Source organism: Onychomys torridus, chromosome X (assembly GCF_903995425.1).
Source record: "Onychomys torridus chromosome X, mOncTor1.1, whole genome shotgun sequence".
NCBI lineage: Eukaryota > Metazoa > Chordata > Mammalia > Rodentia > Cricetidae > Onychomys > Onychomys torridus.
In genome coordinates, this window is record NC_050466.1 from 116221993 (window position 1) to 116237708 (window position 15716).

At 43.4% G+C, this 15716-nt stretch overlaps 1 protein-coding gene across 6 annotated transcripts in view; it reads right to left on the bottom strand.

The window, feature by feature from the left end:
• The window catches only part of Trmt2b (tRNA methyltransferase 2 homolog B), a 46667-nt gene that overhangs the window by 25140 nt on the left and 5811 nt on the right, over positions 1 to 15716 (bottom strand). For 3 of the 6 annotated variants that reach the window (XM_036174806.1, XM_036174808.1, XM_036174810.1), the window contains exons 2-6: positions 13310 to 13550; positions 12220 to 12274; positions 9532 to 9666; positions 8634 to 8733; positions 7579 to 7649 (exon numbers count right to left, since the gene is read on the bottom strand). In XM_036174806.1, the coding sequence (XP_036030699.1) occupies positions 7579 to 7649; positions 8634 to 8733; positions 9532 to 9666; positions 12220 to 12274; positions 13310 to 13550 (602 nt within the window). Of the gene's footprint in view, positions 1 to 7578; positions 7650 to 8633; positions 8734 to 9531; positions 9667 to 12219; positions 12275 to 13309; positions 13551 to 15319; positions 15375 to 15716 lie in introns of all 6 variants that reach the window. The other 3 variants (XM_036174807.1, XM_036174809.1, XM_036174811.1) reach the window with 3 other exon arrangements.

Genomic DNA, 15716 nt, shown 5'->3' on the forward strand with positions numbered 1-15716 from the left:
CAGTAAGAACTGCTGAGAGACACTCTCAGACAAACAGGGATACCTAGAAGACTCTCAGAACAGCTGGGCTACCTATAAGAGGCAGATCAGCCAAGCTGCCTAGAAGAGACACTTCAACCTGTCCAACTGCCTGCAGATTGTACAGGGCACTCTAGGTTTCCAGCTTTGATGGGCTGTCACCCATGCTGGGGTGGGCTTTTCAGGACGCAGCTATCATTGAGTCATTTCTGTTCCTGTAAGTAGATCCTCCCCCATACTCCTCTAAGTAACCCCAATAAAACTCACTGGTGTGCCAAGCTCAATTCAACTGTGGTGGTATCCTCACTCTGGTCTGTAGCTGGAGACCTTCTCTCCAGCCTCCACCAAGCCCTGTTAGTCCGACAGGCCACTTATAAAATAAACACAGACACTTATATTGTTTAAACTGCTTGGCCATTAGCTCAGGCCTACCATTGTCTAGCTCTTACTCTTATATTTAGCCCATTTCTATTAATCTATACTTTGCCACGTGGCTTGTGGCTTACTGGTACCTTACATCTTTCTTGTCCTGGTGGCCGCTGCAGTGTCCCCTTCTCTCTTCCTGCTTTCTCAATTTTCCTCTCTGTTAGTCCCGCCTATACTTCCTGCCTGGCTACTGGCCAATCAGTGTTTTATTTATACATAGTGATATCCACAGCACTGGTCTATCATTGGCTCCCTACCTAGGGTAAGTAAACATTTGACTACGTCTCCCTAGGGAAGAGTGTCACACAAAATGTGTACATATCCCCCAAACACACACACACACACACACACACACACACACACACACACACACACACACATGTTAAGAGAAAGAAATCCCAAGATGATAGCTATGAAGAAAGGCCTAATGGAGCCAGGAAGACAGATTCCAGAGAAAAGGTCTTTGGGGAAGAACAAGCAGAAGCTATTGAACAGATGGAAAACACTAATGGATGCTTGACAGACCTTTCACAGCATCTGGGGGGAATCAGCAAAAGGTTCACAGAAGACTAAGCAAGTATGGAAAGGAGGCGATTGACCATGCCAATAAAAACAAAAACTTACAATGTATCTACACTACATAGTGCAATGCCGCTAGAAGAAGGGACTATAAAAGAGAGGATGTAGAGTTTGAAAAGACTGGTGAAGACGGGTCCAGGAGGAAGTAAGGAGAGTAAAGGGGTAAATAACATCAAAATACATGGTATAATACATGAAATTCTCACTGGAGGTGGGGGGGGGGGGGGCGGTGGTGCACACGCCTGTAATAATCCCAGCACTCGGGAGGCAGAGGCAGGTGGATCTCTGTGAGTTCGAGGCCAGCCTGGGCTACAGAGTGAGTTCCAGGAAAGGCGCAAAGCTACACAGAGAAACCCTGTCTCGAAAAAACAAAATAAATATGTGTGTGTGTGTGTATGAAATTCTCAAATATATAAATAATATTCTCAATGGAAGTATGAGCCAGCTGTGCCATATGCCTGTAATCTCAGTACTTAGGATATAGAAACAGGAAGTTCAGAAGAGTTCAGGGTCATCCTCAGTTACATAGTAAGTTCAAGGCTGGGGACATGAGAGAGTCTCAAATATATATATATATATAAAATGTTTTAAAACCCAAGTGTAAAACACTGTATAGAGTTAGCCATTTTTTTAACTACAAAGGGAGAGATTTAAAATATCTAACATTTTTTCAATACACACAAAAAAAATAGTTGCTGTAAAAGGAGGGAAAAGTCTGGAAGAAGGGTCAGAGATCAGTATTTGACCTCTCTATATATTTGTTTGAGACAAGGTCTCTCTAATGTAGTTCTGGCTGTCCTGGAAGCTGCTAATAAGATCAGGCTGGCCTCAAACTCAAAGAGATGGCCCTGCCTCTGCCTCCTGAGTACTGGGATTAAAGGTGTGTGGCCACACCCAGCAAAATTTGACCTCTCTGAAAGCAACTTTATTTTCTAGATTTGTCTCTAGAATCATGTAGCTATTTTAAAAAATTATAAGATGAAATTAAATCAAAGAAACAATAAAAACAAATCTACTAAGAGAAAGATATAGCTCAGTTGGGACTATGCTTGCCTAGCATGTGCAAGACTCTGGGTTCAATCCCCTGTACCATATAAACCAAGTGTGGTGGCACATGCCTGGAACCACAGTAGTAATTTTCCAGTAGAAACAATAGGATAAGCAGTTCAAGGTCACCCTGGCTTGGAGGCACACACCTTTAACCTCAGCACTCTGGAGACAGAGGCACGAAGATCCCTGTGAGTTCCAGGCCAGCCAACAGGGCTACATGGTGAAATACTGTCTCAGAAAAAAGTTCAAGGTAAGTAAGCTCAAGACCAATGTGAGACATGGACACGGACACACACACACACACACACACACACACACACACACACACACACACAGTGGGGGGGGGGAGACCATGATATAAATAAATGACTTTTTTAAAAAATCGAAATCTTGGTCTGGTAGGGGCATTTGTACAAACATAAAGACCTGATTTTGGGTCCCAGCACCCATGTTAAACAAACAAACAAACAAAAAGCTGGGCATAGTAGCATATATATATACCTGTAATCCCAGCAATGTGGGACGGCAGGGAAAACCAGGAGGGTCTCTGGGCTTGCCGGCATCTAGTCTTGCCAAAAACTCAGAAGGTCCAGATTCAGCAAGAACCCTGTCTCAAGAGGATAGGTTACATACTGATAGGGGAGAACACCAATGCCCTCCTGCGGCTCTACAAGCATGGACATAAGGGCACACACCTCACACCCATGGGTCCATACACACTATACACACAAAATGAAAATATCAAGGTTTTTTTTAATCTGAAAAAGTCAAGCTTATTGACTCCCCCTTATAACCCCAGCTCTCAGAAGCTGAGGCAGGAAATTAAGTGCAGGTCTGAGGGCAGCATGAGCTACATGGGAGTTCCAGGACAGCTTGGCCTTCAGAGTAAGACCCTGACACAAAACTATCAAAAGTGAAAATAAAAATGTGGAGCCATGGACTGGCAAAATGTCTCAGAGGGTGAAGTTGCTTGCCACATAAACCTGATGACCTGAGTTTAATCCCCAGAACCCATATGGTGAAAGGAGAAAGCAAATTCTTCAAGTCATCCTCTCTCCCCACTCATGCTATGGCACATACCCATGCATCCTCATACACAAAAGAAATAAACTTTTGAAAACTAAGTGTCTGGACTGAACATCTAAACCATTCTCTTTTTTGGCCCCAAACAATCGAGTATAACAACTATTTACATAGCTGTTGGTTTACTATTTACACAGCATTTACATTGTATTAAGAATTACAAGTAATCCAGAGATCATCTAAATATATGGGAAGACACCATTTCCCATATAAGGGACTTGAGCATCCACAGACATTGTTTTCTCTGGGGAGCCTGGACCTAGACCCCAAGGACACCAAGAATAAATCTTGTTAAAATCCTGACTTGAGAAAAACGACTATAAGAAAAATCAAAATACAAGCAAGGGGTTGTGGCACACACCTTTTATCTCAGCACTTGGAAGGCAGAGGCAGGTGGATCTCTGTGAGTTCGAGGCCAGCCTGGTCTACAGAGTGAGTTCCAGGACAGCCAAGGCTTCACATAGAGAAACCCTGTCTCAGAAAAAAAAATCAAAACACTAGATAAATTAATAACAAACCTAAATACCAGGTATTTTATATTATGGGTAAATGTCTATATTTAGGTGGGGCGGTGGTATAAAATTAAAATTTAAAAGTAATTATCTTCTCCTAGAAGTCATATCAAAATGTTTACACTTTATGTGATATGTCTACAATGTGCTTCAAAATAATCTAAAGAAGATAGATGGAAAGTAGATGGGAATACAGATTAAAACAATAAGTATTAATTCACCAAACATATGCCAAACTCACGAACACTGTACATGAATCAACACTAGGTGATACACCAAGTTAGATAATGCATAGCTGCTATCTCCACAGGCTAGTGTGGGAAGCACCCAGAGACAATGAAATATGGTGTACCAGGTGCTGGACAAGAGATGCACAGTAGAGATACCCATGTACAGAGGACAGGGATCCTTAATCAGAGTGAGGAGCTGGATATGGTTTTCTATAGAACTGATGCTTGGAGTGAATCTTGGAAAATAAATAGCAGTGGTGGTGGCAGGGATGGGCTGCAAACTGAAAACGTTCTAGAAAGAGAGGGCAGGCAGGCAAGAATGAGATAGCATGGCAGTGGCACCGGGGTTCAGGACAAATGGGAAGAAGATAGCAGGGAAGCAGAGGGCAGAAGATAAGGCTGGGAACCTTGTCGTGAAGATCTTAAAGTGAAAGGGTAAGGAACTGAAACTTTCATTCTAAAAGACACTGGGAAGGGCTGGCAAGAGGGCTCAGTAGATAAAGGCACTTGCTGCCAACCCTGGCCACCTGAGCTTGATCCCTGGGACCCGCATGGTGGAAGGAGAGAATTAACTCTAGAAAGTTGTCCTGTGATCTCCACATGTGTGCCATGGCCTGTGTGTGCATGCATACACAAACACATACATACACACAATGAACACAAAAACAGCATAATTTGGGGGACAAAACGAGTTAAAAAATGACTGGGCAACCACTGTAGAACTTTCGGCAGGAGAATGGCACTGTGTTATTTTCACTTTACAGACCGCTGGGACTCAGAGTGGAGAAGGCACCGAGAGAAAGGCTGGAGCCAGGGAGACAAGTGCGGACATTAATGTAGTAGTCCAGATGACAGAGAATGTCATTTGAACTCAGGTGCTGACAGTGCAGAACTGGGTGGAGTCAAGGTATTTCTAGACTAGTAAAACCAGCAACGACTTGGAGATGGGTTAGATGTCGAGGAGGAAGTGAGGACTGAGACATGAACTAAGATGACACAAGTTTCTAGTCCACTGGAATGCCCATAAGTAAACTGTGATGGGAACATTTGGGAAAATAAGAGGGTAAGCTTAGTTTAGGACCATGGTTAGCAACAGGAGGAAACTGTGTTCACCAGGGGCCACGTAGGAGCAATTTTAGTTATTACCAACTAATGGTACCTAGTAGACAAGACTACAGCTACTGCTAATCATGATACAATGGACCTAATATCCCCTCACAAGAGAGACTAATATAACCCAACATAGCAACAGCAAAGAAGTTGAGAAGACCAGATTAGGACAACACTGATTTCAAGATCTCTTTCTAAGGATGCTCAGCAGCCTCTGGGAACTTCCTCAAGCTTAAGAGGGCAACAATATAAATACAAGGTAACAGCAATCCTTTTATTAAGTAGCTATTCAATGCACCAGTTAAAGTTGGGTGCTATCTCCCAAGAATATATTCAGAAAGCAGAAGGCCTACAATAGAATCCTCGGCGACACCAGCAACCATAGTAGGAAAGGAGAATTGATTTTTTTAAATCCTATGAGAAAGACTAAGAAGTTGTGAACAAGATAGGAGGAACATTAGGGCTGGAGAGATGGCTTAAGGATTAAGAGAGCTTGTTGTTCTTCCAGAGGACCCAAGTTCGGTTCCTAGTCCCCACATCAGGTAGCTCACAGTTGCCTATGACTCTAGCTCCAGGGGAGCCTTAGCAAGCACCTGCACACAGATCACACACACACACACACACACACACACACACACACACACACACACACACACATTAAATATTTAGAAAAGAGATGGGAAGAAAGCCATCAGAGAATGGTATCACAAACCAAATGAAGAAGGTAGCATTTCAGGAGGGAAACAGAGATAAGACAGACACAGTGCTAAAGGAAGAGCAAATAAGTAAGCTACGGACAGAAAGCTTCTATGGGCTTTCACCAAACCGAGGTCACTGGTGGCTTGGACAAGATCAATTTCAGTCCAGTGTTTGGGACATGAGAAAGGACTATGGGGGTTGGAGATTTAGCTCAGTGGTAGAGCGCTCGCCTAGCAAGCGCAAGGCCCTGGGTTCGATCCTCAGCCTCCCCCAAAAATAAAATAAAAAGAACTATTAGGAGGATTTTGTTGTTGTTTTGTTCATTTGTTTCTCTGTGTAATTTTGGTGCCTGTCCTGGATCTCGCTCTGTAGACCAGACTGGCCTTGAACTCACAGAGATCTGCCTGCCTCTGCCTCCCGAGTGCTGGGATTAAAGGCGTGTGCCACCACCGCCCAGCCTATTAGGATTTCTAAAAGGTGGAAAAGACTAATCAAACAATGAAGACAAAAAGAGCTGTGAGGCAGGGGTGGGCAAAGAAACAGGAGAAGGGGTGTGTAAGGAAGGACGGGGAACCTAAGAAGCAGGGATCAAGTCCAAACAAAGAGGAACCTAAGCTTTGATGGGGCAAAGGGAATCAACTACTTCTTCCACTTAGACAGAAGGATGGTCGGACTTCAGTGACATCTGCAGATGGACAAACAGCCACAGGAATTTGCTTCTGAGAGCTTTTTACGTTAATCTTCCAAAACCAAAGGGAAAGGTGAATCAGTTTTTTTAAAAAAAGCACTGGAAGAGTGCTTGCCACCAACATTGACCACCTGAGTTTGATGCCTGAGACTCTTGTCCTCTGACCTCCTCCCCAAGTGTACCGCAGTATACATGTACAAGTACACGTACACACACACACACACACACTCACTCACTCACTCACACCATGCACATAAATGTAATAAAATTAAAAAAATCCCCCCACAAAAATAGGATTCAGAAGGGTATGGGGATTCTGGAAAATGAGTCTACAAAAACAGCTGTGTCCTAGATGGGGCGTTATCATGTGCCCCACGAAGCAAGAATCATGAAAACGGTAGGTGCTGGTAAGAATGCAGAGGAGGAAGAGAGTCATTTGGGAGTCTAGTTCAATCCTCAGCAAGGCTTCAGCCTTTTGTTTTGTTTTCCTATCCATAAGCACAGGCATCATTTGAACGAGTCACCACTTAGCCACGCTCCAGGTACACTACCTGAAACACAGTAGGCACCCAGTAAAACTCGTAAAACAGACAGATTCAAAAGTGTCTTGGGGTCAATCCTGTTTTGGTTTTTTAGTTTTGGGGTTTTGTTTTGTTTTTGGGGGGGTTGTTTTTTGGTTTTTGTGTGTGTGTGTGTGTGTGTGTGTGTGTGTGTGTGTGTGTGTGTGGTGCCAGGATTAAAGCCAGGTCTTCATCCATGATAAACAAGCAGTCTACCACTGAGCCACAGCTCAGTCTCATGAGAGTTGTCTTATTGCCATGCCTACAACTCTCATGGTATTTCTTTGTTCTGCTGAAAGCATTAACCTTTTACATATTTTGAACACCTGACTCAACACAGTGGTCTCAGCAGTACCTCCCTCCTGCTAACTCCCTGCTACTAACGTCCTTGTACCCCTTGACATTTCCAGTAACAACGGCAGTTCTGCCTCCCACTCTCTACCTTCCCTGGAACAAAACCCGGACAACATTCTGCCCACATTAAAAGGTAGGCTTTCAGCACAGAGCCCCGCCTTCCCTCCAGCAATAGTCACAGCAGGCAGCAATATTCAAATGTCAGCGACAGTGTGGCCAGAGACTACCGTGCCCCAGGTTATCTTCCACTCAGCCTTGTTCATTTTTACCTGAGCTACTTGACTGTGTTTCTCCGGGATGTTTTTCAGATGGCTACATGGTACGCAGACAATATTCCCATCTATGTGAAGAAAAATGATTTATTTATATGGTTTTCATCCTAGCCCAGCAGCTGGAAGTCCCTTCCTTTGGAAGCATATGTTGATTAAAAAAAGAAGCAAAAGGCCTAATTCAAATACATAGCTATTTTTTTTCCAGAGAAAACCTAACTGTTCCCTGGTTTAGCCATTCATCAGCTAGTTCTTAATGGAGCTAGTCCTAAATACTTCCTCTCATACCATGAGTGTGCTATGTGATGATATGTACTTTCTGTTCAGATTTTAAAAAGGAAATAAAATGTAATGGGTTTTGTTTTTCTACTAGTGAATAATCGAACACTGACGTCATAAAGTCATTTAATTCAGCACATGAAGGGAAAAGCCAAATGCATTGCTTGCCCTGATGAACTGTAGTTCAAGGCATATGGATATTAAACAGTGTGACTAATAGCAAATGATGGTGTTGTGAGTCAAGTTATTGAAAAACGGCAAATAAAAAGCTCAGGAATGGAATCTGGGAATGGATGCAGGAACTGAGTTTCACAAAATGCCATTGTGATTTCCATCACATGTCCCCCACTTTCCCTCCAATTCTTTTAAGGTGGATTGAGCACAGAAAGCTCTAGTCTTTAGGTCTATGAGGATGGAGATTGGTAGTGACTCCCAACCAAGCTGGGCACTGCTCCCACTATGGACAGAGTCAAAAACAAGGATTCCAACCTCAATGATGGTTGGCAGCAGTGATAACGTTCACTCAGCCCTCACTGGGTCATCTGGCAAATGGCACTTAGAGGAAGAACAGGCAAGGGCAGTAATCTCTCTCACTGTTGTAATCATCAGAAATTAACCCAGATCAACCTTGCCATCAGGAGCTGTATCAAAGTCAGCTTTCTTTAAAGTCTTTGTGTGTTCCACCCCTATTGACACTGTTATCTGTGTCCTCCTCACCTTTCGCCATCACTGTTTGGTGTTTTTGTCTGTTTTGTTTTGTTTTGTTTTCAACTGACCTTTCCAAGTTCCTAGGTAGTACCCCACAGTCTTTGGGTTGCCATCTGGGCTCCGGTTCACAGAGAAGGTGGACTTATTTCGGTAGCCATTGACGATGGGCTGGAGGAAAGAAAGGAGAACAAGAGATCACACAAAATCAAAGAGACAACAAGAAAGAGAATGCAGCCATGTTCTCTGAATGGGGACCAATGATGCCGACGTGGAAGGCATGGTACATGTGAAAGTCTGTGGCTGAAATGATCCAAACACTCTTGACAGCACATTTCTCATCTGTGCTGTCGATCTGCTTTTGAATAAAGTTTCCTTGCTACTCTGAAAAAGAAAAAGAAGTTCCAATCCTGCCATAAAGCAGGAGCTAGCAAACCTGACCTGTCAAGAGCTGGACTAGTTTAAGCTTTGCAGGACATATGGCACCTGGCATAACTACTCAATGATGATACTATAGCCCTGAAAGACACAAACAGGAGGGTTGGGTTATAACACAAAAAGACAGATTTGGTCAAAGGGACATGGTATGCCAACTTCTGCCATAAATGAAATCCTGCTGTTTTGGAAGCACTGTCAGGAAGGGTTTTAGAGCCTGGAGTCTGCCTAAGGAGGTAGTATGGTAGTGGCTGATAAAGTGAGCTCTGTATCAGACAGTCAGTCCAGAATATGTAAACATTAGCTCTGACACTCTCTAGATGTGTGCACTAGGTAAATTGCCCAGTCCCTGTATTCTCTGATAGTTTCATTTACAAAATGACAGTGCCTATCCCTCAGGGCCATTGTAAACAGAAGAATGAGAAAATGATGCAGGATAATCACCCGGCCCCAGCAAGTACCCAGTGGACACTGTTGATATCATTAGCCATTCCCGGACCACAGTGGGTAAGAACTAGGGAGGTGGGGACTCACAGAGGGTATAATAGGATGGAGGTGACAGTGCAGCACCTCAGAATGGGGTGCGGCCACTCTCCCACTGACTCCATGGAGCACTCGTAGGTAAGATTCTAGGCTCTGTATGATTTTCTTCTGAGCTTCAAATTTCACCTGCAACAGAAAGAATATAAGCAATGCAGCAAAGAATTTTGTATTTTCACTGCAAGGGATAGAAAAGAAGACAAAAGAGGCTCTCTCCCAGATTCATGGGTTATGCACTTAGCAGATAAGAGAAGCAGGAAATCCAGCACAGGCAAAGACTTAATAAGATGCTAAGGAAAGGTCAAGAGGGAGTTCTGTGTGAGCTCATCTTTTCATCTGACCTTTAAGATTAAACACTTAAAGTATATGTCAGTGCTGCCCAGCAGAACGTCCTATAATGGAAATGTTCTATCTGTGCTACAGTCTCCACACACCGTAGCCGCTAGTCATGTGTGCCTAGAGAACTTGAAATGGGCCTCACGAGACTATGGAAGGGCTCACGGGAGAAAGAAGGTTAGGCACACAACATCCTAAAATGCATCAGGTAATGCACACAGGAAAGCAGCTTTCGGAGAACAAAGCATAGGGAAGGACATGATTCTGATACAGTGTTCTAATGACAGCCCTTCACAAAGTATCTCCGCTCAACCTTGTTCTCTCACGTTCTGCACCAAACACTTGGAATTCAGTTTTCTTGAAGGTCACTGTATGTTTTGTTCCTGCTGGTCCTGTTCTCCACACCTGACCTTTCAACCTTTGTGTTCTTATTTCTACTGCTCACAGCCATCACCTGACTTCTCCAGATTCCCAGGGAGTACCCATGGTGTTTGGATTGTTTGCTGTCTGGGCCTTGGCTCCTTTCTAGCTTTTTTCCTGTCATTCTTTGTTTTTAGTTCTTTTGGATTTTTTTTTTTTTTGAGCTGAGGATCAAACCCAGGGCCTTGCGCTTGCTAGGTGAGTGCTCTACCATGAGCTAAATCCCCAGCCCTGTTCTTTCAGATTTTTAATTTTATTTGTTTTTATTTTATTGTGTCTGGGTGTTTTGCCTACATGTATGTCTATGCACTATGTGTGTGTGTGTGGTGCCCATGGAGTTCAGAAGGTGTCAGATTCCCTGGAACTGCAGTTATATACAGTTGTGTGCTGCCATGTGGGGGCTGGGATTAAACCTGGGGCCTCTGTGCTCTAAAGCACTGAGTCAACTCTCCAGCCCCCTGCTCTTTCTTTTCTTAAGACAGAATCTCATCATGTAGCCCTGGCTGGCCTGGAACCCATTATGTAGACTAGGCTTACCTCCAACTCAAGATCCACCTATCTCTGCCTGCCAAGTGCTGGGATTAAAGGTGTGTACCACCATGCTAAGCTTTTTATTGTCATTCTTATAGCTGAGTGTGTGTGTGTGTGTGTGTGTGTGTGTGTACATGTACAAACGCTCTTGTACTTTCCAACACAGGATATGACAAGAACAGTACCACTTTATCCATGTCAAATGACTAAAACAAAATAAGAATATGGGGCTGGAGAGTTATCTCATCAGTTAGGAGCACTTATGGTTCCTGCAGAGGACCCAGGTTCGATTCCCAGAACCTACATGGTGACTAACAACTGTCCGTAACTCCAGTCCCAGGGGATCTGACCTCTGAAGGCACCAAGCATGAACATGGAGCATGTACACATACACGTAAGGCAAAATACTCATACATATAAAATAATAAATCAATCTAAAAATTTTGTGAAAAGAAAGAAAGAAGACTATGATAATAAGCCTAGAATTTTCCCTCAAAGACCTAAGATTTGTTTGTAGAAGCAGGTGCCAAAAGAGTCACCACTTTGGGAATAGGATGAGGAACTGAAAGTACACTGGGTGGAGTGTTTGATCACCAGTATGGAACAGGTATGGTCTATAACATCCTCAGAGAACTGAGGGAACCAGTGGATGGCTGACACATAGGCATACACATTTATCCATTCTGACACAGCCAGTTCAACTGGGTGCAATTTTCTTCTTTCATCTAGCACTTCTAGTGAACAAAACTGCTCCTGGCAAACGGGAAATCTGCATTATGCTCAAATTGTTCTCTAATACATCCATCTATTGGAACAAATTTGTTTTCAAAGCAAGCATTATGGCAAAATTGACTACACTTAAATTTAAATAGACATATGTGGCTGCTGGCTCCTGTGTTGGGAAATTTGACTCTATTATTACCCATACACACAAGAATGACACAAAAAAAAGAACATCAGCAATTGGATATACGGGTCTAGAGTTTAGAAGCTATAACTAGCCTAACATTCAATCGTCAGAGTCATTAGCAAACCCAATTTAAAGACCTGCAGGGTGGGCTGGGAACATGGTTTCCTTGACACAGTGATTGCGTGGCATCCGTAAAACCCTGGATTTAAGCCCAGGAACTGTATACATTAAGTGTGATGGTCTACTCCTGTAATCCAGGAGGCAAGAGGATCTAAATGTTCTAGGTCATCCTTAGTTACATAGTGAGATGGAGACCAGCCTGAGCTATATGACACTTTGCTTCAAAAAACAAAAAACAACAACAAAAGCAGCAAAACAGAAAGCCCTGTGGGGCAACTGGGCTGAACTCTCCGATCAGGTTTTCTCTAAGTCTAGTTCTATTCTGCTGCAGGAGGACGGGGAGAAGACTCAAGCTAGACACCTACCTGGAGCTGCTCTTCGTAGCTCAGCCTCCAGAGTGGAGTCACAACATCAGCCAGCCTTGAATAAAATAATTCAGACACACCGTTAGTGATCCAACTAGGTACTGAGCACCTATTATGCATAAGTACTTCCTGCCACCGATCTCTCTGATGTTTTACTTAAATTCAGAAGCCACAACTGACTCTCCTTCCCCTAAGAAGATGAGAGTCTGGGAGAAGAGCCCATTTGGGTGATGCCTACTACCTAACAAAGCAGAACAGATGGGCAAATTCAATATAAGAAAAATCCAGATTTATCAGGCAGTAATGAGTCATATTACAAAAAGCTTTACTTCTAGGAGCCTCTAAAAGGTTAACCTCCTTAATGCTTTTAAAAATATAATTTGATTTCAAAAATACATTTGTTGCGTAAAATGAGGTATATTTCTGCTTGTTTGGCTATTAACTATTCATGCCCAATCCATGTAGTAATTTTTCTTCTCTCTCCTTACTCCCCTCCCCCCATCTCTGAAACAGGGTCTTACTATGTAGCCCTGGCTGGTCTATTACTATATGTAAACCATGCTGGCCTTGAACTCACCCATTGCTTCTACCTCCCAAGCACTGAGATAAAAGGCATGAACCACCATGCCCTGAATAGTATTTTGATTTTTATTTGCTTAGTTTTTAAATTGTTTTAATTTATGGTCATTTTACTTTGGTTTTGGAGACAGGGTTTCATGTATCCTAGGCTAGCCTCAAACTTGCTATGCAGCTGAGGATGACTCTGGCTCTTCCTGCCTCCACCTCCTGATTGCTGCACTTACAAGTGTGTACCACCATGCTCAGCTCCATAGACCTTCTTTAGAAGCAAGTTCCTCATTTAAGATCCCCTTTCTGACAAAATGCACTCTGACAAGAATACTGCCTATAATCCCAAAGTAGTTCTAGTACTCTCCTCCACAAGGCCTCCAGAATGCCCTGATCACACTACTTCAAGTACCCTCATGAACTGTCATAATGCTCTATTAGTTAATGTATTAGCAATACAGAATTTCAGTGGCCCCATAGATTCTGACTTGCTGAAAACAAAAGGCATCAGCTTCAGCCTTACCTCTCCTGCCAGGAGTCCTCTAGTGATCTAAAGTGCTTTTGTTTCTTCTGATATTTCTGTCGGCTTGGATGCTTCTTAACTCTCACACTGGTGAAATCTCCCTTATGTGCTCTGCCCAAAAAGGACTGTGACAAATCTGGTGGGTTTGTGGTATACCAAGGAAGAAGTCCTGATTTGGAGAAGAAACCCACCCTGGAAAGGAATAATCTTGGGTTGTGCATTAGGACTCTTCTCTTGATGCCTGCCAATCAAAGACACACACTGGAATTCACCCACTGGAAGGTGGATGTAGAGGCACAATTCATAAGGCCCTTCGTTCATTTACAAATACTTATGGAACCCCAATACCAAGCACAGTACTAGCACAGTAAATGCAGTGGAATATACCTCTTGAACACAACTTAGGGCATGCAAGACTGAGTTTTGTTGTTTGTTTTGCTTTTTCAAGACAGGGTTTCTTTGTGTAGTTTTGGTGTCTGTTCTGGCTCTGGCTCTGACCAGGCTGGCCTCAAACTCACAGAGATTGGCCTGGCTCTGACTCCAGAGTACTGGGATTAAAGGTGTGTGCCACCACCGTCCGCAAGACTGAGTTTTGAGCCAGACACGATGCTATAGGCCTATAATCCTATCAATTCAGGAGGCTAAGGCAAGAAGATCATAAATCCAAGGCCCATCCAGACTACACAAGTGAGTTCAAGGTTAGCCTGGCTAACTTAATGAGATCCTGTCTCAAAATTTAAAAAATAATAACAAGGAGCTGGGGATGTAGCTCAGTTGTCACAGTGCTAGCCTAGCATGCACAAAGCCCTGGGCTTAATTCTCAGCATTCAGGAAGTAGAAGCAGCAATAACAGAAATTCAAGATCATCATTAGCTGTAAATTACATTTGAGACCAGCCTAGGCTACATGAGACTCTGTCTCAAAAAGGGGGGGTGTAAAAAAAAAGGTTGGGGGTGTACACCTTGAATTCTAGCACTTGGGAGACAGCAGACAGGCAGATCTCTGTGAGTTTGCAGCCAGCCTGGTCTACAGAGCAATTTTCAGGTCATCTGGGTCTATATAATGAGATCTTGTCTCAAAATAAGTTTAGGGCCATACATCAGTGGTAGAATGCCTTCCTAGAATGTGCGAGGCCCTTAGTTCAATCTTTAGTACCACAATATAAATAACTAAATATATATATATACATACATACATACATACATACATACATAACCAACCAAGCAGCTCTCAAAAATAAAAGATGAAAAAAAATAAAGATTACGTTGCCTGGGATACATTTCTACAGCCAATCCCTTCCCTATCCTATTTAGCAAGCGCTTACTATACACAAGGCAACATGGCACAGCAGAACTGAAAGGGTTACAAGGCTACAATCTAATTGAGAAGATCAAATGAAGACCCAGGAGAAATGTTAGTGAGTCACATGCTAAACTTGGCTCCTGAGGCATGCCCAAGGTCAGGCAGGTCTTTGACAAAGAAGTAAAGGTCCCTCTGGGCAGTTCTTTAAGCACACGTCATTGGATACAACAAGAACTTTGAATCCAGAGAAGAACCAAAGGACAGTGATGTCACACAGAAGAGAGCAAGAAGAGATGCTGCTGAGGAAGAGGAACCAGGAAGGCCAGGTGGCGGCACACCTATAATCAGAGTGCTCAGGAGGCAGGGGCATGCCAGCTTGGGCTGGAGAGTGATAGCCAGGGCTGTATAATCAGATCCTGACAAAGAAGGAAAGGAATGGATAAAAGAAAGGAAGAGGAGGGGAGAAGGGGGAAGGGGGGAACAGAAAGATAAAAAAGGAAAAGGATAAAAAGGAAGGAGAAGAAGCACCCATGGAGCTACAGACTCCAAAGGCAGGGTCTGTGATGCAGGGCCTGACAGAGCCAGGCTGTCTGGGGCACCAAAGGGAAGAAGGCAATGGGCAGAGGCAGACAGCAGGGACAAGTGAAGGCTTTGGGCTGTCAGGGAGGAGCACAGAACGACAGAATGGGCTTGGGCTCTAACACTTACTAGCTAGATGGCTTCCAGTAGGTTAGTCATGCCTCTGACGTTCCTTTTCTTTTCTCTGTAAAACAGAGAAAATCAGAATGATCCCTACCTCATATAGTAGCTATAAGAGCTAAGTAAAGATAACTAATACAAGTAAAATGTACTGCTCGGGTTGTAGATCAATGATACAGCACTTGCATAGCTTGTACAAGGCCCTAAATCCAATGCCCCACAATAAATTAAAAAAAAAAAAAAAAAAGAACTCCATGCCTTTAATCCCAGCACTCGGGAGGCAGAGGCAGGTGGATCTCTGTGAATTCGAGGGAGCCTGGGCTACCAAGTGAGTTCCAGGAAAGGCGCAAAGCTACACAGAGAAACCCTGTCTCGGAAAAAAAACAAAAACAACAAAAAGAACTCA